This window comes from Hylobates moloch, unplaced genomic scaffold, assembly GCF_009828535.3.
Source record: "Hylobates moloch isolate HMO894 unplaced genomic scaffold, HMol_V3 SCAFFOLD_3, whole genome shotgun sequence".
Lineage (NCBI taxonomy): Eukaryota > Metazoa > Chordata > Mammalia > Primates > Hylobatidae > Hylobates > Hylobates moloch.
The window spans coordinates 147,015,403-147,037,144 of NW_026652278.1; the positions used below are offsets into that span (position 1 = coordinate 147,015,403).

The window sequence follows — 21,742 nt, forward strand, 5'->3', positions numbered from 1 at the left end:
TTGATATGTACAGAAATTCAGTCACTTTTTCTCATATTACAAAGGTAGTCATAGAGCCAAGATTAGAAATCAGGTTTCTAACTTCAATGACTTTGGCTAATTAGAAAAAATTCCATCATGGTAGATGATTAAATAAAGGCTAAATGCTGTTTCTGCCTGTAGTTCTTAGTGAGTAGCAGTGGCATCCTAAGGATAAGGCCATGAAGCTTCTATCCTGGCTTAATGGTTCTCGGGGCAATTGTTTAGAGCTTAGATTAATAAATGATGTTTCAAGGAAGAATATTTTTATCACTGATATTGCACAGAATTATGAGCACGTGGCTATTATTGGTTTTTGTTGTTGTTGTTGTTTTGTTTTTGTTTTGAGACGAAGTCTCACTCTGTTGCCCAAGCTGGAGTGCAATGGCACAATCTTGGCTCACTGCAACCTCCACCTCCTGGGTTCAAGTGAGTCTCCTGCCTCAGCCTCCCTAGTAGCTGGGACTACAGGCACGCGCCACCATGCCTGGCTAATTTTTTTGTATTTTTAGTAGAGATGGAGTTTCACTATGTTGGCCAGGCTGGTCTTGAACTACTGTTTTAAAATTCTATATAGGCAATGTATGCTAATGTGGATGACTCCTAGCTACCCTGTCATTGGTATGCCACAGATGAATAGTAAACTGATAATGTTCATTTAAATTCCAATACAATGTGTTGAGAGCTTAACTGCTGATGATTATTAGATGATATTTCGTTCAGAAGAACTCTGATGATTGAATGGAAGTGGGCTTTGAGCATGTACCCAGACTTTATTATACAGTTAATTTCCCCAGAGCTGTTAAATTTCAGTTTTTGGTCTAGAAGCTGTAAGAATAATCAAATTTGAGAGAATACATATTTGTTTTTCACAAGCTCATTGTCTTATGTATCCTAATACTATGCCAAACGTTTTCTTGGGATTGAATAAATGTAATTTTTTTAACTTGGCCTCTGTTGATTCATTGGATATTTGTTACTTTGAATATAAAAGCGGAACTTGGCAAGTCATACAACTCAATTTGGCAGATCACTCACTCTTAGCAAATGAACTGTGCCCAACATAAATCCACTCTAAAGTTTACAGAGGTTCAGTTCTGTACCAATGGAAATGAGAAGTTAGCTAAGAGTACAAGAATCATACTGATTGGCTGGTGCAGGGTAAGCAGGATACATAAAAGGCAGCTGTAGAACATCTGGGAAGGTCAATGATAGCATCTGCCTAGAGTCAAACCTCCGTGCTTCTCAGACAGTGCCTTTTCACCATGAGTGGGTGCCCATTTTTAGGAAACAACTTTGGGTGAGTATTTACCTTTATTCTAAGTGGGTTTAGGCTTTTAGAAGTATCAAGTGTGAGCATTTTAATTTCTGAATTTAATGAGCATTGAAAACTGTCACCTTTATTCCTTTGTCTACCAATCTACTCTAAAGAAAATTTGCAATGAGAATTTTAATCACCCCTATCATTAGTCAACTGTGTTTTCTAAAGCACTATTTTTCCCTCTTGATTTATTAAATTTGCAGATATACTTTTAAAAAACTTCCCGTAGAAGGCAGTGAAGAAGATAAATCACAAACTGGTGTGAATAGAGCCAGCAAAGGAGGTCTTATCTATGGGAACTACCTGCATGTAAGTGGCAGGGTCCTTACAGGGTTTGGTGTCCATTGTTAGGCACTCAGTTCTGCCAAGTGACTTTTTATGATTTTGTTTCTTGGATTTTTTTTCTCAGTCACCAATAGTTTTCTGGACCTAAGGATATTTTTATTCATAAACATTTTTACGTTTTCAACTTTTGTTAGAATAATTCAAGAGACTTATAGGATAAAATTCATCTCTCCAGTGGAAGTAAGAGCAGAGAATCCAGAATCTGGGCAGAGGCGTATACATGATAAGATACACTGTGGATGATTCGCAGGCATTGTGCAACTTGTATAAATAAGACATAGTTAATAAATGTCAGCCTAGATAACTGCAAATGCATCTTGAAAAAATTCTCCTTTAAATCTCTTATCATAAAGTAGAAATGTAAAAGGCACACAGAGAATTTTCTTGAAATAATTAACATATAAAGAGGGATGTTAATGAATGAGGTATTGGGAGATTATTCTGGGCTAAGTTTCAGCCTGTTTGTCTTCTATTTTTTTTTAAGAGGCAAAATGATTAGAGTCCTTGATGTCTTCATCGGTGAGTTTCTAAGGATGACCTGATAAAGAATGCTAAAATATTCTTAGAATAGACTCCTTAGGGGAATAAAAGAATGCCAAATGCATAGTCAGCTCAGCATGTTTTCAAGTTTTCGTCATATTCATTTCATGAAAAGGGATATGACATGTCAAAAAGCTTAATAGGATTTATTATGATAAAATCTTGCCAAATAGAAATTTTCTGAGAAGAATAAAAATCACAAATTCAATTCACTCTTTATGATGAGATTCATCCATTGTTTAAAAGAAACTAAATTGGTTTCTGAGAATTTTGGGTTTGGAGGAGCATTTTAATTATCATATTCTACTTCTTACTAAAGTTGATAAAAACCAAGTTCTGCAATTTCAGACAGGCTTTTTATTTTTCATTTCAAGTTGGAAAAAGTTTTGAATGCACAAGAACTGCAAAGTGAAACAAAAGGAAATAAAATCCATGATGAACATCTTTTTATCATAACTCATCAAGGTAAGTTGCACAAAGGTTTTGGACAATAACTATTCCACAGGCATTTCTCATTGGTAATGAGGAAAGCTATAATTTTTAAACTACAAAATGATGAAAGATCATGGAATTACCTCTGTTAGAAATGTTTGAGAATATTTTGCTGCCAGATAAATTCTCATAGGACTGATATAAGGATTTAAATAGTCTTCTTTATGTTACTCCACTGCTAATAGGTGAAGTAGGACTTTAGCTTTGTTCTTAACTCCAAGGGGACTTTTTGTCTCTTGGAATTTCACAAAGAATTCCCAAGTGATGATGTTACATTTCTCACTTCGGAACACTAAAAAACTATTTTCAAGATCATTGAAATTTACGCTAGATTGACATAATCCTATACAAATCTGGTAATAAAGAAAAATGTAAATTTTGTCCAAAAATGTATGTTTATCCTTTCCAGATTTCTATAATAATTTCTGGGCAGTGGGTTTTTTTTTAGCTTATGTGTTCATGACTTCAGAAGTTTAGAAGGTCCCTGAACTCCGAAATTATGTGCAAATTTTCATGAATATTATCTTAAAGAGGTCTGTGACCCCAAAATATTAGTAACATTTACTCTAAGCTTTTCAGTACCACTATACTGACCTCTGAATGACTGGAGCCCAATTGCTGTTGCCTGCCAGTGCCCCACATCTAGATGTGTTTCCCTGCCTTACCAATTCTTTGTGTTCTTTCCTCAAATGGGTGCTTTCCAACGTGATCGACTAAATTAATAAACTCTTTCTAGTAAAGAAATTAAAAGTTAAAAAACTGGCTTGATGTGTCAGTTCTCCTGTTTTTATATTTATACTTTTATTGGTGGCTTATACCAAGGCAATATCAATAGGAGAAGAATCATTGTATGGTAGCATAAATTAGGAATTTAAGAATTGTTTAGCATCTCAATTCTATTGTTATAAATTGTGTGACTCTGGTCAAGTTGCTTAGATCTCAGGACCTCCATTTTCCCATATGTAAAATGGAGAGAATTACTGATGCTCTCACTTACAGAGTTCCTGTGAAGATAAATAAGATAATGTGCATTAAGCACTTAGCCCAAGGTGTAACACATAATAAACATGCAAGAAATGGTAGCTATCATTATTTTATAAAAACACTTTTCTTCTATTCTTTAGTTACAACATGTAGGCAGTGGTTACATAGGGTTAAAAAAGATATACATAAACTGATCAATAAATGTTTGATTGTTCTTTGCTCAAATATAAAAATTAGGTCCCCCAAAGTCTTTTTAAACATAACTTAGAGTTATAATTGGAGTCCTTTAATTAGTATGGAAACATTGCCTTTATCCATATGATAGAACCAAACAGGATGCACTGAAGATCTCTAAGATTATCAACTTCCTGTGCTCATCTAATTATTACATTGTCTATTTAATTTATTCATAAAATAATCACCCAATATTTACTTTGTGCCTGACACTGTGCTAGGTACTGAAGAAAAATGGATGAATTTGAATAAGTCCTTAGTTTCTAGTGGTACAGAATATTATGGGAAGGACAAATCAATGGGGAGAACCATTTATATTTGCTATGAATCATCTAGTAACACAAAGGAGTCAAAATGTCTATCCATGTCTATCATACTGCTATAAGTCAGTCATAAGGTTTTTGAATCACAGGTTTCCAGTTGTAGGTAGGTAACTGATCCATTTTACAAATGAGTCAACTGACGTTAAAGAAAATGGTTTTGCCCCAATTGACACAGCCAGTAATTTCAGATAGATTGATTCCAACTATGCTTCTTCCAAAATGTCATTACTATATCACTTTTCTTTAATGCCAATGTTATTGTTTGACAGCCCCTAGTAAAAGGGGAGAACAAACTTAATCCTTCAACAGAAAAGCTTTGGCAGAATTCAGGTTTAAACAAATAAACCTTGGACTCATGGAAATTCTGAAAGATGATCTACTGGGTAATGTGGACTCAATTGCAACAAAGTTCCCCCTGGGAATTAGCTGTTACAGTAATATGAAACTTTGTCATTTTCCTTTGACTACAAACATCTGGCCACTTTCTCATATGTGCTAAGTCTATGCTAGGATTTTCACAAATAAAACAAACAGAAAAAATGCTGCATTTTAAGTAACTTAGCTTTGTATTTTCACGTTCTTAAAATCCTACAATCTTTCATTTAGGTTAGGAAATACTAATTTCTCAGTGTGTAGTTGAAGTTGATTATCACTTCTGCTTCCCCACATACTTCCAGCTTCCATAGAGAAAGCTAGAATTAAGCTATGTGCTATATCCTTAAAGACCTAAAAATGCATTTGTTGAGAGGAATTAGTGTAATAATAATGAATGTGAAGCATTAGGTAACATACCTAGCATATTAAAACATTTAATAAAAGGAGGCTATTACAACTTTAACACTAACATTTATTTCTGGCATACAATGGGACTATATTTACATTTATTGATTTTAAGGTAACATTTTAATTTCTCTTTCAACATGTTAAACATATCTTTCATATAATAAATGGCCAAAAAGGCTCCCATAACTTTCCAACTGACAATGACTTCCTTATTACAGCCTACGAACTCTGGTTTAAGCAAATCCTTTGGGAATTGGATTCTGTTCGAGAGATCTTTCAGAATGGCCATGTAAGTTCTTATGTCACAATATTGGTTTCATATATATTTTTGAAAGATATGGAAAGTATTATTAACGAGAGAAAAACATTAACACCAAATGGTGGTCTTAATATATAATGATAAAACAAACAGACATTTTATGAATGAATGAGGAGTTCAGTCATATTTTCCCATTGCTATTCCGAAATTACATGTGACTTTAAGGTTCCTTTCAAATTTCAGTTTCAAGTCCCTTGTTTAGAACTCATTTCCACCCACAAAGATGTTATAAATGATGGTGGATTACCAAGCTAATGGGAATCCTTTAATTAACAGGTACCAGAATTGTATTTCTACTGAATATTAGCTGCAGGAAGATAGGAGCAATAATAAGGAAAGTGAAAAAGGAAGAGAAGGAGGCAGTAGAGAAAGAGTGGTGGGAGAAGGAAAAAGAGGAAGAAAAGGGGGAAAAGGGGAATGGGGGAATGGGGAAGAAAAGTACAGGAGGACTAAGAGTGGGAGGAGAGGAGGGAAAGCTTCTGGTGATGGCAGGAGTTTGAGCTGCACTTCTCCATCTCCCACCCTGCTTCCTCTTGCCATGGCTCTGAGGATCCTTCCTTGGGTCCTCAACCTCTGAGTCCCTGCTCCAAGAAGGGCTAGGAGACAGAGCACATACATACAGATGGGACTCTTCCTGCCTTTATGAATCCACTTCCCATTTGTGTCAGTGGCAACTTTGGCCCTCAGTAAAGAGTAGATTGGTCCACATGTTGTTTAATCCTCACTCAGAAGTTCCTGTGTTATCCTGACCTCTGTTCTTTGAAACAAAACTAAAAGAGAAACTTGTTTTGAAATCAGTGGGGGGTTGTATTCTAGAATTTACTTCTACCTTGCTTCTATATAATTTTCTATTGTCAAAGAAAGAAAAAATTTCTTATTTTGCAGAACTTCCTTGCCCACAATTCAGAACTGTTAGATACTCTTGGCAAATTTTAGTTTCAAAGTTTCCCTTTAAAACAAAGTTAGAGACAAAATTAATGGGAATGCAGTGCCGTTGTCTATTTTGTATTTTCTAGAGGTCAGCATTGCTAACTCAGTGTTTCATTTCTTAACCATCAGGTCAGAGATGAAAGGAACATGCTTAAGATTGTTTCTCGGATGCACCGAGTGTCAGTGATCCTGAAACTGCTGGTGCAGCAGTTTTCCATTCTTGAGACGATGACAGCCTTGGACTTCAATGACTTCAGGTGTGCACCTTTGGCGTTTTAAAAAATGTGATGGAATTACTTTCTCATTTTGGTGGGGTAAAAGCAGCATGTGTGTGTTGTGTGCCATGAGGAGTCTGTCTTACTAACACTTTGTCACTATATGGACTTAGGGGTCTTCAATCACAAAGCATCTGAGAAGTTATTAAAAATATTTTATTATTCATTTTTACATATAAGCGTAATATGATCAATTAATTTAAATTCATCACTGTGTGTCCTGTTTTTCTCCAAAAAGAATTTTAGTCAACTTAGCACATTGACTAAAATAGCTAATAAAATACATGTAATTAAATTTAAAAAATATAAAAACTCAAAACAGGAGCGATATATACAGAAGCATGTCAATCAAAGTAGAAGTTACAGATTAAACCATAAATTTTACCTGTACATTTCATGGCAATACCATATAGATAGCTTTTTTCTTACCAAAATATGAGAAGAAAAAAGTTTAAGAAACTTCCATTGGATGTAGGATGTAACAAGCAATGTCCTGAACATGTCTGACAAAGGAAAAGTAGAATTTGTGGTGAATTTAAAACGTTAAAGTCTTAGCAGCAGTGAAATGAAAGACATTCACAAGGATGTAATATGGGGAGTGGGAGTAATAACATTTTTGATATCCGATGATATTTAAGTAGCTCATTTTTCTGATTTCAGTGAGTCAAATCACAGGTCTAACTCTAGACAGTTGTGTGTATCCGCTCTTGATATCCAAGAGAGTAAAACTGACAATCTCTACAATCTCTTACAATAGAAGAAACCATTATGGTGATTGATAATGTCAGCTCTTCTCTTTTCTCTTCTCCTCTTCTCTTCTCTTTTCTCTTCTCTTCTCTTCTCTTCTCTTCTTCTCTTCTCTCCTCTTCTTTCTCTTCTCTCTCTTCTCTTCTTTCTCTTCTCTCTCTTCTCCTCTCCTCTCCTCTTCCCTCCCCTCCCCCCACCTCCCCTCCTCTTCTCTGCTCTTTCCCTCTCCTCTCTTTCCCTTCCCTTGCCTTTCCTTCCCCCATTTAATCTCAAAGAGAGTACTTATCTCCAGCATCAGGCTTCCAGAGTTTGCAATTCCGACTATTAGAAAACAAGATAGGTGTTCTTCAGAACATGAGAGTCCCTTATAACAGAAGACATTATCGTGATAACTTCAAAGGAGAAGAAAATGAACTGCTACTTAAGTCTGAGCAGGAAAAAACACTTCTGGAATTAGTGGAGGTATGGATTCATACAATTTCTGAAGTTTAACTCAATACATCTTCTTTTTTTTTTTTTTTTTGAGACGGAGTCTCGCTCTGTCGCCCAGGCCGGAGTGCAGAGGCACGATCTCGGCTCACTGCAAGCTCCGCCTCCCGGGTTCACGCCATTATCCTGCCTCAGCCTCCCGAGTAGCTGAGACTACAGGCTCCCGCCACCATGCCCGGCTAATTTTTTTATATTTTTAGTAGTGACGAGGTTTCACCGTGTTAGCCAGGATGGTCTCGATCTCCTGACCTCGTGATCCGCCCGCCTCGGCCTCCCAAAGTGCTGGGATTACAGGCATGAGCCACCGTGCCCGGCCTCAATACATCTTCTTATTTAGCTTTTGCTAAATCAGAATTTTAAAAACTCATATCAAAACTGAGTTACATTCAGTGGAAATAAGGATAGAAAGAATTCATAAAAATACGTGAATTTGTAAATTCATGTTACTAAAATATTGAAAATGTCAAGAGCCCTGCTGAGAACTTCAGAAATACTTACGTAATCAATTGTATGTTAATATTTAATAACTTTGTCATCTCAATAAAACAATTCCTTAAACATCCCTACTAAGTAACACTTAATTAGCTGATTTTTAGACTGAGTGTGATTATTTAGTGAGCTTTATTGTTTTAAAATATTCTGTAATTGAAAATTTCCGGTTATTTAGTATTTTTCTTAGCTGAACTAAATTACTAAGAATATACACCTCAGAAAATGTTCCCTTCATATCCAAATTCCCTAAAGGTCTGTAAGTAGCCTTTAGGAATTATTAATTTTTTCTTCAAAAACAGATTATTAAACAAAGATTGTATTGTCTTGGTTTCCATTACAAAGCCTTTTCTTCTGCAAATTAACTTTTCTTGTGTTGAATTATACTCTGCTCATTAATCCTCTGGGTACTGTAAATGTGGATTTAGGTTAATGTATTATATATAATGCCAAATAATGGCATATAAGAATAGGGAGAAAAAGAATTACAAAGCTAATTTAGGAATTATAATAAGTATAGGTTAAATGAGAACTCACAGAGGTACATAAATTTAGTTTTATTTCTAGATTTAAAAATATTTTAAAATCTCAAAGTAATCGCATGGATGGTTAATTTCAAAGTTGCTAAGTATACAGTGCCCATGAATTTAGAAGAGATCGTATCTTATACATATCATAATTTCTTCAGCTCCTGTGACATAAAATAACTTGAGAATAAACCAGAATATATCGGTAAAATAATTATTAAGAATACATTCTTTAAATATGTTTAGATATGTTTGTAGATTTCTAGAAGACAATTGGAATTTCTGTAATCACATATTTCTTAAGAAATAAAGAGTAAACATTATTAACAGTTGCCATAAAAATTAAGAAAATTGAATATATTAATTATTTCATAAATAAAGAAATTGAAGAGAAACAAAAAACATTTACAAATAAAACTTGTAGCATTGTTTCTGGAAACCATGAAGATTTCTTTTTTCAAGTTTATACATGTCAGTTACAATGCATTTTACATAATTTAAATTTTACGATGTACTCACTTAAAAAATAATGTTTATTTAAGGCATGGCTGGAAAGAACTCCAGGTTTAGAGCCACATGGATTTAACTTCTGGGGAAAGCTCGAAAAAAGTATCACCAGAGGTCTGGAAGAGGAATTCATAAGGATTCAGGTATTTAGATGACATGAGTTAATATAAATGTAATACAGAAATATTCAAAATTATATTTTAATTATTTTTTTGCTTTTCTCTTAAGCTTTCATCTTTCTCATATTTTTTTCTTTCACAAATGTATTTTCTTGGACTATATTACATGACTGATTTCACTTTCTTTATGTGTGATAAATTTTATACTAAAATAAGACCTTCATTGCAAGGGAGAATTTTGTCTATGATAACCAGCTGAGATTAATATTATTTTTTCATTTCTATTGAAAATTCTATATTAGAACGAATTCTAGACAGAACCAGGCCCACAGTGGACTAACCAACCAAATCTATTTAGCTCTGTAACTTTGCTTTTGCTCTTGTGTATTTACTGGGTGCTTTCTGGCAGCTCTCAGACAATGTCAGTTTTCTCCTACTTAAAAGATACTGTTGATTGCTCATTGCCCTGATCTTTCAGGTCTCTCATCCTCTTGGCATGACTAAATTTCCTGGAAGACTTGTTTACATTCTACATCTTGAGAGGTTGCATCAGGTAGTGCCGAAAGCATAGACTTTGAAGTCACGCTACTTGGGTTCCAGTTCTACTTCCACTTCTTAAACAACTATGTGACAGAGAACAAATGACTGCACCTCTCTTTGCCTATCTTTCAGCATTGGCAAAATAGAAAAATAAGAATATCTAACTCATAAGATTATTATGATCAGGAAATTAAATAAATACTTGTAGAGCATTGAGAACAGAAGTCAGAATAATTATTTATCTCTCATCTAATCCTCAGCTTACTTCAAGTTGTCTTCCTGTACTGTCATTCTCATGTGGCCTTCATGTACATAAATCTAATGGCCATTTTTAATCTTAACTTAGTTGACCTCGCAGAAACATTCAATACCTATGACTACTACTTATTCTTTCTTGAACATCCTTTTCTCTTGGATTTAATACATACCATTGTGTTTGCTTCTAATTCTCTGGCCCTTATTTCTCTATCTCTTTTACTTGCTCTTATTTCTCTCTCAGACCAATAAATGATAGAGTTTTGTAGTCCATTGGCTTAGATCCATTCTTTTCTATCTCTATACTCTTTCATTAGATGATGTCATTTATACCCACTGCTTCAATATCTACTTAGCCACCATAGTTCTCAAACATTTATCTCTGGTTCATATATCCCCTTAGATTTCAGAACATGTATATAATACCTTACTTGATATTTCCTCCTGGTCCTCTCAAAAACACACCAATAAAACCAAACTTGAACATTTCCCCTTCCATCCACTCTCCTACCAACATTGTCTTCTCTGCATTAAAGAATTTTTTCTCCTATAATCCATATAGGCTGTTGTCAGACTCCTATCAATCAGTGATCCTTGGCTCCGCCCTCTTGTTTCACCACTTCTTCAAGCTATCAAGTCCTACCAATGTTACCTATTAGCTCTAAAATATCATCCTTTAATTTACCACTACCACTCAAGCGCAACCCTCTATCGTGTTTTTCACCTGGACTATAATAATCTCTGAACTGTGCTCCCCGACCTTCCCAGTATGCCTCTATTCCAATTTAGTCTCCACACTGCAGTATGAATAATCTTTTCAGAAGGCAAATCTGATCACATCTCCCTTTTGTGTAAAGCCTTTTGATGTTGCCTCATTGCTTTTAGAATAAAGATAAAATTAACCTGGTCTATAAGGCCTTTTTGATCTCACATTCATGTGGTCAAGCCATACTAAGTTTCTTTATTAGCTAAGTTTAGTTCTTTGGATTTATCACCAAGAAGTCCTTTTATGTGTACTTCTCTGGGCTTGGAATGTTCTTCCCCAACTAACTCCTTCCCACTCTTAAGATCTTGGCTCAAGGAAAACTTCTTTAGAAAGGTCTTTCCTAAACTCCTTATTACTTTAAGTTATGACATGTAGCATAGTCTATGGTTGTAATTTAATGACTAGATGATTATTTGTTCAATGTCTTATTCCTACCAGATAGTTCCTGTATAATATCACGACTCTCAATTTTTGCTCACAATTTTATCTCTACCATCTTAGCATGACATATATTGAATAAACAAATAATTAATTTGAAATAATATGCATATAGGTTAGTACCACATAGTGTGATTTTTCTGATGAATTGGAAATAATTGGGTTAAATAATTTGCCCCGGCTCGATTAATTGGCTTATAAGCAGAATATGTGTTGTAGGCAGAAAAATAAGAATTTTCTTAAACCAATCAATAGATAGATAGAAAATGAATAAAACATGAGTGAGAAATATCTAAGAAATTGTATTTACAGAATTCAACACTGAATATAGAACATAGAATTTCAATAGAGTTAATAATTCTTCTGACTAGGAATTCTTAACTTTTTCTAAGTGAAGTTACCTTACTTCCTGTGTGAAATAATTCTTATTTAAAATTAGGTCATTATTAACTGCTGGTAGTTATCTCCAATTTTGTCCATCTGAGTCCATTGCTCATTATATTTATGAAGATAATATTTAATATTGAGAAATCATTTAAACTTAAATAAAAGGATAGAACCACTGAGTATGTGGAAGATTCCTTCTCATAAGACATAATTTCCAAATAGTAATATTAGATGATACAGTAAATATTAAAAGTACATCATTTCAGCAACCACAAGTCTTTTCCTCATAAGCAAAGTTTTCTAAAATATCAATCTACTTATTCTCTCTCAGGACTATTAACGCCATATTTTTCCTAAAGGCTAAGGAAGAGTCTGAAGAAAAAGAGGAACAGGTGGCTGAATTTCAGAAGCAAAAAGAGGTGCTACTGTCCTTATTTGATGAGAAACGTCATGAACATCTCCTTAGTAAAGGTAGGTATTTTTACTTTATGAATCTTTTCCCTGGAATGTGTGAATATGAGATCAAGACATCATTTGATAAGACTATCAAGACTTACTTGGGAGAAATAGAATGAAAATTGATATTCTACTGATAGAAACAAAAATGGAGTAAATGTTTTTGGTGATAAACCTATTTTAACAGGTTTCTATGCCCAGATTATTTCAAAAACATTAGAAAAAATTTTCATAGTCTCTGCCAGATATAAGGGATATCAAGATCAGTTGCATATAGTTTCTCAAGTAGTTCACAGCCTAATAGGGACAGAAATGAAGACAAATTGTTGTAATAGTAAACACTATGGTAGAGGTAAGAAAAGGAAGGAATAGCTACTGTGAGAGCAAGTATTGATGTCGCCCCATTGTTTTAGGATTAAGATAAAATCTTTAACGTGGTCTATAAGGCCTTTTATGATCTCATATTCATGTGGTCCAGCCATACTAAGTTTCTTTTATTAGCTAAGTTTAGTTGTTTGGATTTATCACCAAGAGTCTTTTTATGTGTTCTCTGGGCTTGGAATGTTCTTACATTCCAATTACATGGAATACTCCTGCCCTCTTTCTCTCTTCCTCTCTCCTTTGTGTGTGGGTGTGTTCTTTCATACAAATCTGCTTGACTGACCAGGAGACCAGGAAAAGCATACATTTAGACAATTGGTACTGAGCTATTAGTTCCTGAAACTTATTGAGCTGTAAAATCAGTACTTTCATTTCTAAACTTTTGTGTTCATTTTGACTTAGAACTTTTATTGTAAAGCATCCCAAACCTTTTTGGAAATAGGCAGAATAAAAGTAAAAATTAATTTTTATAACACAAGTACAAAACATAGCAATATATGAAATTGGCATTAAGTTTTATAAGCTTAAAGGTTGTTAGCTTCTGTTTTCTAAAAAAAACAAACCTCAGTAAAGAATAGCAAAATCTTGTTTTCCTACAGCGAAGAGAGTCTTTCATTAGAGCACACATGTATGATTTTACATAATTGTGCTCATTAAAAGCAAGTTAAATAATGTCAAGTGAATTAATGAAAACTACTTTGAAATGATGCTTATAACACATCACTACTTTTTTGAAATGAAAGACACATATTATTTTACTCGGAAAATGAATTTTACTATGAAAGTCAAGTATTTTCTAGAAAAATCAGGTTTTCTTAACATGCTACTTGAAGGTTTTGAAAATTTAAAACACGTACATTTTTAGTTTGTTTTTTAAAATCCAATGTTATAATTGTATTTTAAGTGATATGTTTACAAATTCAACCTAAGGGATAAAAAATGTAAACTGAAACTTATATTGATTTCTAAACACATGTAATCCATTAAATTTTTTAAGACGACGATGCCAAATTAATACAAAATTACCTTAAATGACCTAATAAATTTAAATTTGCTATGTATTTTGCAGGTGAAAGACGGCTGTCATACAGAGCACTTCAGGGAGCATTGATGATATATTTTTACAGGTAAAGCAAATCCAAAGAGAGACTGAAGTTAAAATTGAGGGGTGGATATGGATAACATATCCAGTATAAAGCCTAAAAATTACAATTATAGTTTAATGCAGTAATTTAGTTTTTGGAGAAAACTTAGCAGATAATTAGTAATGAAGTTTTACACCTCCCCCACCCCGCTTTTATTTCTTTTAAATAGTAAAGGCATAACTTTTTCCCTGAACAGGGTTAAATGGGGTTAAACACTGCACAAATTAATGAAATATTCTTTTTAACTGAATTCTAAAAAGCACTATGTAACACTAAGTGTCCTAAATGGCCAGTTTACTCTCTCAGAGACTCACTCTTGAAATGTGTTCTATCATTAAACAATGCTCTAAGATTATTCCTGTTTAAGAAAATAAAAAATGCATGAAGTGAAAATAACTTGCAAACCGTACCACTTATTTAGCAATTTCAAGTAAAATTAGCTTCATTGTCTAAAACGCTTGAACTATTCCTGAAATGTTGACTCACTCCTACTCTATTTTATGAAGGTCCCATCCTCAGGGTTCATGAATTAAATGTGTCAGAACAATAAATATCACACTAGTAAAAAATACCTACATTTACAGGTTGTCATGCTTCTGTATATTTAATTTTTAAAATCTTCTCAAGTCTTTCTTCTAAATGGCAACCTAAACAACATCTTTTGACTCTTTTCCTAAACTCAAGTAAATGTATGCCAGTCAGGCATGTGTGTCCTAAGTAGAAAATATACTGAGAGAGTTGAAGAAATAGATGTAAACAAAACAAAACAAAACAAAAACAAAACAAAACAACAGCAACAACAACAAAAAACCAATAGATAAAAAGAAATAAAAAGTGGCTTTTCTTTTTGTGTTTTAATATCTTTGCCTAGTAGCGTTTGACTATTTTTGGCTGGGAAATCTGTACTAGTGCACCTTTCTCCCTTTTAATAAGAACCAATGTTAGGTGTGACTGTAGGTGATTACTTCACGTATATTACACGGACTTTTCAAGACTTCAAACAAACACTGCAAGTTGAGTAGTATTATTTCATCTTTGAGACGAAGAAACTGAGACTGAGAGAATAAGCCAAAGCTGCCACAGCTCCTCACAGGCAAAGCTGACATTTGTTTCCAGGGCCAACTGATTGTCAAACTCATGCTCCTCCTAACACACTCGATTTACTTGAATATATTCTTCTTTTTCTTCTTTTTTTCCTTTAGGGAAGAGCCTAGGTTCCAGGTGCCTTTTCAGTTGCTGACTTCTCTTATGGACATAGATTCACTGATGACCAAATGGAGATGTAAGTCCTTCCCACTCACCCCATGCTGCTTTCCCACATGCTGTTCCTGTGCTCTTTATCTTGGTCTTCTGTGTGCCCTCCTGCCCACTTTCTCTCTTCCCCCCTCCTTTGTGTGGGTGCATTCTTTCATACAAATCAGCTTGGCCATCACTCTCTCCCAGGGCCAACTGATCCATATGCACGCTAGGCACAGTACCTAAGGCCCACAATACTTTTGGGAGCTCATGAAAATGTTTTATTTTAAAATCTGAAGGAAAAATTGAACTTTAGGTCAAAAAAAGTTTTATTATATAAGAGTAATATATTTGCCATTACGCCAATGCAGTTTTAAATTTTTAATTTTAATAGTTTTTTTATTTTTTTTAAATGAAGGACCCCATAAAGGCAAATGTGGCATGGGCTCATGAGTCATATTATGGTCCTGGTCTCTTCTGCTGTATCCATGGGCTAAATGCAATGAAGGATGGAGTGAAATGCATGTAGCCTGAAGCAAGTGGAGCGCTAGGCAACCTCACAGTCTCATCCGGCACTCATGTATGAGCCTTCCATCTGGCCAAGTGTTAGTTGCCAGCATTTTCTCAGAAGCAATAATCATTACCAACCCCTTGTTGTTAGAACATTGTGGAACTAATGGTGGAAAAATATCCATGGAGTAAATTTGTATGTTTGCCTAGATAACCATGTGTGCATGGTGCACAGAATGCTGGGCAGCAAAGCTGGCACTGGTGGTTCCTCAGGCTATCACTACTTGCGATCAACCGTGAGGTAGGTGGGGAAATTCTCCTTTCTTCCTGGTGGCAGTCACCAACAATTTGTTTCTCCATCTATACATTTGTTATCTAAAAAAACCCATTTTATTTGCTCCTGTCTGAACTACTAACAACATGTTTGTAGTTAGAATATTCCAGTTCAGTCTTTTGGAGGTAATTTTATAAAATCTTTAATTACGAACCTTCACTGTTTTGATCCTGTATGAAAAGGGATATGGTATCAATGCCTGCATGATATGTGAGGACACAAAGGGTTTAACAGTGCTTACATCCAAGCAGAAAAGTCTTCAACTCATTGTGGCTCAAGTTTTGACCCGAATAAAACATTTATCATTAATTCTACTAATGTCTTCCTGGCTAGATAAACGACACAGTTAAAGTAGCATCTTGTTTTCTGATATGACTCTATCTTCTATTATAAAACTATTTCCATCTACTACAGAGAGTGCCCCTTTTAAAGTGTTCACAAGGAAAGAGATCAACATTTATTGAGGACTTAAAATACGCTAGAGAGGTTTCTAAGGGATGTACATTCTTATTTTGATATTCACAATATCATAGATAAATGGACAAATGGATACATCTGGAAACTGAAAAACTTCTATGGTCCCTTGAAGAAGAAGAATCAATTCAAGAATAAATTAGACATTTGCATTTAGCCCCCCCTCAAATCTTTACAGCACATGGCTTTCATCCCTACTGTTATTACCAGATTGGTTGGTTTCTAAAATACACAGGTTTAAATTTTCATCATTTTTAGACATTTTCACTTTCCCTGGAAATAAATTCTGTAAGCACAAAACAGTCGATAACTGCCTATACCAAATGAGCACACACATCAGTGGGTGGTGGGAATAACTAACACAAACGACGTCTCTAGTGTGTTGTTATCTCAGTTTTAAAAAGACCTGACCAAAAGGAAGGACTGAAGTTTTCATTTTATAGAGTTAGAAACTGGGGCATTGAAGTTTAAACAACTTGTCAAAGGTCCTTGAATTGTAGGTGATAGATCCAGAATTTGAACCCAGATTTATTTGACTTCAAAGGCAAATGTTCTTCCTCCATAAAACTGCAACCGTTAAAATTGTTGACTAACAACACAAAAGCAAATTTACTGTTAAAACTATTTCATGGACATTTATTATGAGTCTAAGATGGCATTTCAATTTATTAAACCCTTCAGGGCAGTTATTTGGCAGCTTTTCAGTTGGAAATATTTCCAAATGAGCATCTAAGACTCTGTATGCTTTAAATGTATTACCTTGCATACCATCCTTCAGAAGTAGGAAATGAGAACACATCCTTATTTTTATGAAGGTGTCAGCAATAAGACTCTCGGTTTTAATAGGAAACACCCTGTTCTAAAACACATAATACTGTTTTATGGGCATAAACTTTGAAAATGGAATAAAAAGTAGGCAATCAATACTAATGCTACATAATATCTAATTTAATATATGATACATACAACATGCAATATATATTATAATATTGAATACTAATTATGGAAAATATCTGAGAAATAAATTTTCTAATTGAAAATTTTAAATATTTCATGTCAACCAGTGTAACACATCTTCATGTATGTGTTTTTCCAGTGATAGGTACAAGGTATTTGTAGATTTATTTAATCTTTCAACATACCTGATTCCCCGACACTGGATACCGAAGATGAACCCAACCATTCACAAATTTCTATATACAGCTAAATACTGTGATAGCTCCTACTTCAGCAGTGATGAATCAGATTAAAATCGTCTACAAAATCTATGAAGAATACTGGTTTCACAGTCTATCTTTTATTTTCTATGAATTTTCATAAATACAGTTTTAATATATGTATACATATATTGTTCAGCACTGCAATGCTCTGATTTAATTCTAGAAATAATTTAATTACCTCTTGTTTGTGACAAGACTAAGCGTTAAGATGAGAGAGAATTCATTTAAATAGTAACATTGTACATGTGGTGTTTTCCTATTAAAAATTCAATTTCCCCTGAGACTTAATGTAACCACTTAATGTAATCATTATCTCATCGTTTCACCTTTATAAACTTGTAAACTTCAGCTATTTCAAATATTTTATGCAATACACTGTAATTCTGTACAAAGACTTTCAAATAAAATTTTTAAATTAATAAAGTATTAATCTTTCTCCCTGTATTGTTTTTGAAATATTGATTGTATTTGTTAGGAATCTTAATGACCACAGACAGAAATCTATCTGAAGTTTGTCTAGAGGGGATATACTGGAGAATTACTGCTTGCAGAATTCAAATGAACACTGCCCAAAAAGCCTTGAAAGAGGAGCATGGAAACTCTGATGCCACAAGGACTGGGTCCAGTTCCTGGAGTGCTATATTCCTGGAACACTCTGAGATCTTTTTTGTCTCATCTCCTCTTCTCTGCAGGTGTTGGCTTTATTCTTTCCTGTAATAGAACAGCTTCTGTCTCAGGCTGGGTCCCAGTTTCCAGCACCATCAGACTCACACAGGGCAAAGCTCCTCTTTCCCCCAGCTCCCATGCCTGTGATCTGGGAGGTGGAGTGAACTCTAATGCATGCAGAACTGAGGTAGAAGCAAGCAACAGTCCCCTCAAAGAAGATGTGCTTTCCAGAAGAAAGTACACAGACTGAACAGTGACCCAGTTCATTTCTAATAAGACATTAACTAAGCTAAGAGTTTAGATCAGACGTGAGTTTTAGTCTTCTTTTTCTAGCTTGGCCAGGTTATTGGGAAAACTTAAATTTTTGTTATGGGAGGAAGTACATAATATTATTTAAAAAATCTAAAATGTATGTCAACCTTGACCTAGAGTGATTATCACTAGCAAGCAGTAAGTTCTTGGTGGAATTGAACTATTCTTTGGTTTCAGTTGAAAGTTTTTTCTTATAAGGATCATATCATCTAGTTTGTCTCAGAATTACATATAATTGCTTTTGTCTCCATGACTGTTGTGTGCTCATGTGTGTGTGTATACGCAGTATCTGATGGTGGCTAGGCTGATATAATACAGAGGCAAATGGCATGGTGGTTAAAAGGCACTAGCTTTGAAATCAACAAGCTCGAGGGCAAATTCTGGCTCTGCCATTTATTAACTATCTGGTACAATCACCAGTTGAAGCCTAGTTTCCTATCCATCTGGGGATAAAAGTACTTATTTTATAAGCTTTGCTATTTCTCAGGAAAAAAATATGTTAATAGATGTTCTGTCACCAAAGTGCCTTAGAATATTGGTGTAAATGTTGTTTGTCAATGCTTATCATTATTTTAATAGACTGTATTAGTCAAGAGTCTCCAAAGGGACAAAACTAACAGGATCGATGTATATATATGAAGGGGAGTTTATTAAGGAGTATTGACTTACACAATCACAAGGTGATGTCCCACAATAGGTCTGCAAGCCAGGAAGCCAGTCCGAGTTCCAAAACCTCAAAAGTAGGGAAGCCAATAGTGTAGCCTTCAGTCTGTGGCTGAAGGCCCCAGAGCCCCTGGCAAATCACTGATATAAGTCCAAGAGTCCAAAAGTTGAAGAACTTGGAGTCTGATATTCTAGGGCAGGAAGCCTCCAGCATGGGAGAAAGATGGAGGCCAGAAAACTCAGCAGGTCTGTTCTTTCCATGCCTGCTTTCACACTGGCAGCTGATTAGACAGGGCCCACCCAGGCCGAGGGTGGGTCTGCCTCTCCCAGTCCATTGACTCAAAAGTTAATCTCCTTTGGCAACACCCTCACAAACACATCCAGGAACAATACTTTGTATCCTTCAATCTAATCAAGTTGGCACTCAATATTAACCATCAGAACTTTGTCAACTTGAACTCATCCACATGTCCTGAAATCACACACAATCTTCAAATAAAGCCAATAATAAGGTCATAATTACACCTCACACAATACAGCTATCCTTTGTACAACTGGAAGTGTACCAATCCCCAATCCAAATGCAATTACCTAAAGTTAACAACACTTAAATGCTGATATGAAGTCAACAAATCTTACATCACATGATAAAGGAAAAATAAAGGAAATAAAATGAATATATTTTCTTAGTACAAGTGTATATATGTGCAAACAAGTTCTCAACAAAATAAGGAGGAAATACTGATGACAATTACAATCCTCATTTCTGCAACTGGTCACATGGCTGAAGCTGCTATTGATGACTACCTTATTCCACTACCCTCATTCCTTATTCTCTTTTCCTTCAGCAAGCACCTCAGCAGGTTGTGGCTTTTTACCTGGTGGAGTGACCCAAACCTTCATTCCTGAAGTGTCTGGGCCATTTGTAGTCCTGTCAGGATTGTGCTGTTGTAGTTTCCCATTGACATTAATCACAGGGCATGGCAATACTAAGAGACACCCTAAGGGATCTCCTCTGTTCCATGCCTACTCTTCCTTACCTCCATTGTGAAGTAGTAGACTGATTTCATCTTCACAGTCCGGGTCAATCACCCTGGCCAATACTGTAATTCCCTTCTTAGCCTGTTGTATTAGTCTGCTGTTATGCTGCTAATAAAGACATACCTGAGACTGGGTAAGTCACAAAGGAAAGAGGTTTAATGGACTCACAGTTCCACATGGTTGGGGAGGCTTCAAAATCATGGTGGAAAGCAAAGGAGAGGCAAAGCATGTCTTACATGGTGGCAGGCAAGAGAGCTTGTGCAGGGGAACTCCCATGTATAAAACCATCAGATCTTGTGAGACTTATTCAGTACCATGAGAACAGTATGGGGGAAACCACCCTCATAATTCAATTATCTCCACCTGGCCCTGTCCTTGACAAGTGGGGACTATTACAATTCAAGGTGAGATTTGGGTTAAGACACAGCTAAACCATATCATAGCTAAACTATATCATAGCTAAACCATATCACAGACTATACAGTTATATTTAGTTCTTTACACCTATATTTCTTGGTGTGACTAAGCTAGAAGTTGCAAGAGTTTTATCAAAGGATATATCAGTCATTCTTAAGTAAATATCAAAATAATTTAGACTGCAAGTTCCCACCCTCCCCAGTCGCACTTGCTTCTAGTGCTGATGACCCACTTTATAACTTTTAAATGGGTTAGAAAATCACTGTAAGGTTGGCTAATTTAGAATTCACTTTGAGATCTTTGTGAAACCACACCCAGAAACACGTTGATGACTTTCATTATGACTTCTAATTATTAGGCGAGGATTCTGTTGCTTTGACTTCAAGTAGTTTGTTATGGCTGGATCACAGCATAAGAGTGATCAAACTATGCAGCACAGCAGCAATCATGGTTGAAAAGGTAGAGAGGGGCTTCTTCATGAAAGCTCACTTAAAAGAGCTCACATAGTATCATATAGGCATTGGGAGCCCTTGAACGGCTGTGAACAGAAAAACTGATAATGTCTTTGAGAAATGTAAATGCAGGGGAAATATAGTAGATGGACTATAAGAACATCGATCTGAATCACCAGACTTTGGGTCTGGACTAAGGGACATAGAGAATAATGAGTAGGCTACTGAATAATGGAGATAAATGACACTAAAGAACATGCAACTAAGAAATGACAGTAGCCACAGGAGGTAGGTAATTCATTGATCGGTTACCAAGGTGTAGATGACCTGCTTAAATGTTTAGGATTTGTCTTAATTTTATTGATTGGGTGATTCCATAAGGTTGATTCTGTTAACCAAAATAGAGGCTCTAGGAGGTAAAGGAACTTTTTGTTGGGGGCGGTGGGAGAAGTTAGGGAGGATGATGAATGGAGTTTTGGAAACACTGAGGTTAAAGTGCCTATGGAGAAAACCAAAAGCTGGGTAAATTAATTTAGAGCTGAGAAAACAGTGTAAATATAAAGCACATTCGTGTTGACAAAACGTAAGCCACACACTTAAGAAGAGG

General features: G+C 35.1%; 1 protein-coding gene across 1 annotated transcript; it reads left to right on the top strand.

Annotated features, from left to right (window-relative positions):
• Positions 1-1,220: 1,220 nt before the first annotated feature.
• On the top strand, positions 1,221-18,028 carry TDO2 (tryptophan 2,3-dioxygenase). The gene is made up of 12 exons (XM_032148621.2): positions 1,221-1,318; positions 1,543-1,648; positions 2,599-2,689; positions 5,259-5,329; positions 6,419-6,546; positions 7,587-7,773; positions 9,359-9,466; positions 12,188-12,299; positions 13,735-13,792; positions 15,013-15,092; positions 15,767-15,857; positions 17,461-18,028. The coding sequence occupies exons 1-12, from the start codon at positions 1,284-1,286 to the stop codon at positions 17,612-17,614; spliced, it is 1,221 nt and encodes a 406-aa protein (XP_032004512.1). The 5' UTR covers positions 1,221-1,283; the 3' UTR covers positions 17,615-18,028.
• Positions 18,029-21,742: the final 3,714 nt, after the last annotated feature.

Coding starts and splice junctions, on each gene's coding strand:
- TDO2 (XM_032148621.2), top strand. CDS start 1,284: ATGAGTGGGTGCCCATTTTTAGGAAACAACTTTGG. Junction 12,300..13,734: donor TGAACATCTCCTTAGTAAAG/GTAGGTATTTTT, acceptor TGTATTTTGCAG/GTGAAAGACGGCTGTCATAC. Junction 15,093..15,766: donor ACTGATGACCAAATGGAGAT/GTAAGTCCTTCC, acceptor ATGTTTGCCTAG/ATAACCATGTGTGCATGGTG.